At 41.3% G+C, this 530-nt stretch overlaps 1 protein-coding gene across 1 annotated transcript in view; it reads left to right on the top strand.

The window, feature by feature from the left end:
- Positions 1–32: 32 nt before the first annotated feature.
- LOC119594673 (nephrin-like) overlaps positions 33–530 on the top strand; it is a gene marked incomplete at both ends in the record, with an annotated part of 83,507 nt that continues 83,009 nt past the window's right edge. Inside the window, 1 exon segment of the mRNA XM_037943730.1 lies at positions 33–329. Coding sequence (XP_037799658.1) covers positions 33–329 — 297 coding nt within the window.

Below are 530 nucleotides of genomic sequence, written 5' to 3' on the forward strand. Positions count from 1 at the left end.
CGTTTTTGACATTTTACCTTCTTTTCCTGCAGGTAGTCCACGCCCTTCCGTTGTGTGGTTTAGGGACACATACCTAATAGACTTCAACATGGAATCCGAGGAAACATCTCCCGCCATAGAACTTGCATCACAAAACCACACGACAATTCCACCCGCCCCATACGTCACAACGCTCAACACGGGGCCCAGCCAGACCACACCGGAGCCTTATAATACGCTCACCCTAGGGCCCCTCACCCGCAATGATCTCAAGTTGTTGTTAACTTGTGAGGCGTCAAACAACAACTTAACGATACCTACCTCAGTGGTTGTTATGGTCGATATGAACTGTGAGTATCATCTTTTGTGGGTCTTCAAATCTTTATTGTATTTTTAAAGGTTCTAGAAGGGGAAATGTCATTATCTTTTAGAACCTACTCTGACCCGTTTTATGATTTTTTTTCTCTGTCTTTAATTCAAATTGCTGTGTTTCATAAATTAAATAGTTTGACATTAAACATACAAACAAAGCTTAGTTTCGATGTATTTGT

This window comes from Penaeus monodon, chromosome 34 (assembly GCF_015228065.2).
Source record: "Penaeus monodon isolate SGIC_2016 chromosome 34, NSTDA_Pmon_1, whole genome shotgun sequence".
Lineage (NCBI taxonomy): Eukaryota > Metazoa > Arthropoda > Malacostraca > Decapoda > Penaeidae > Penaeus > Penaeus monodon.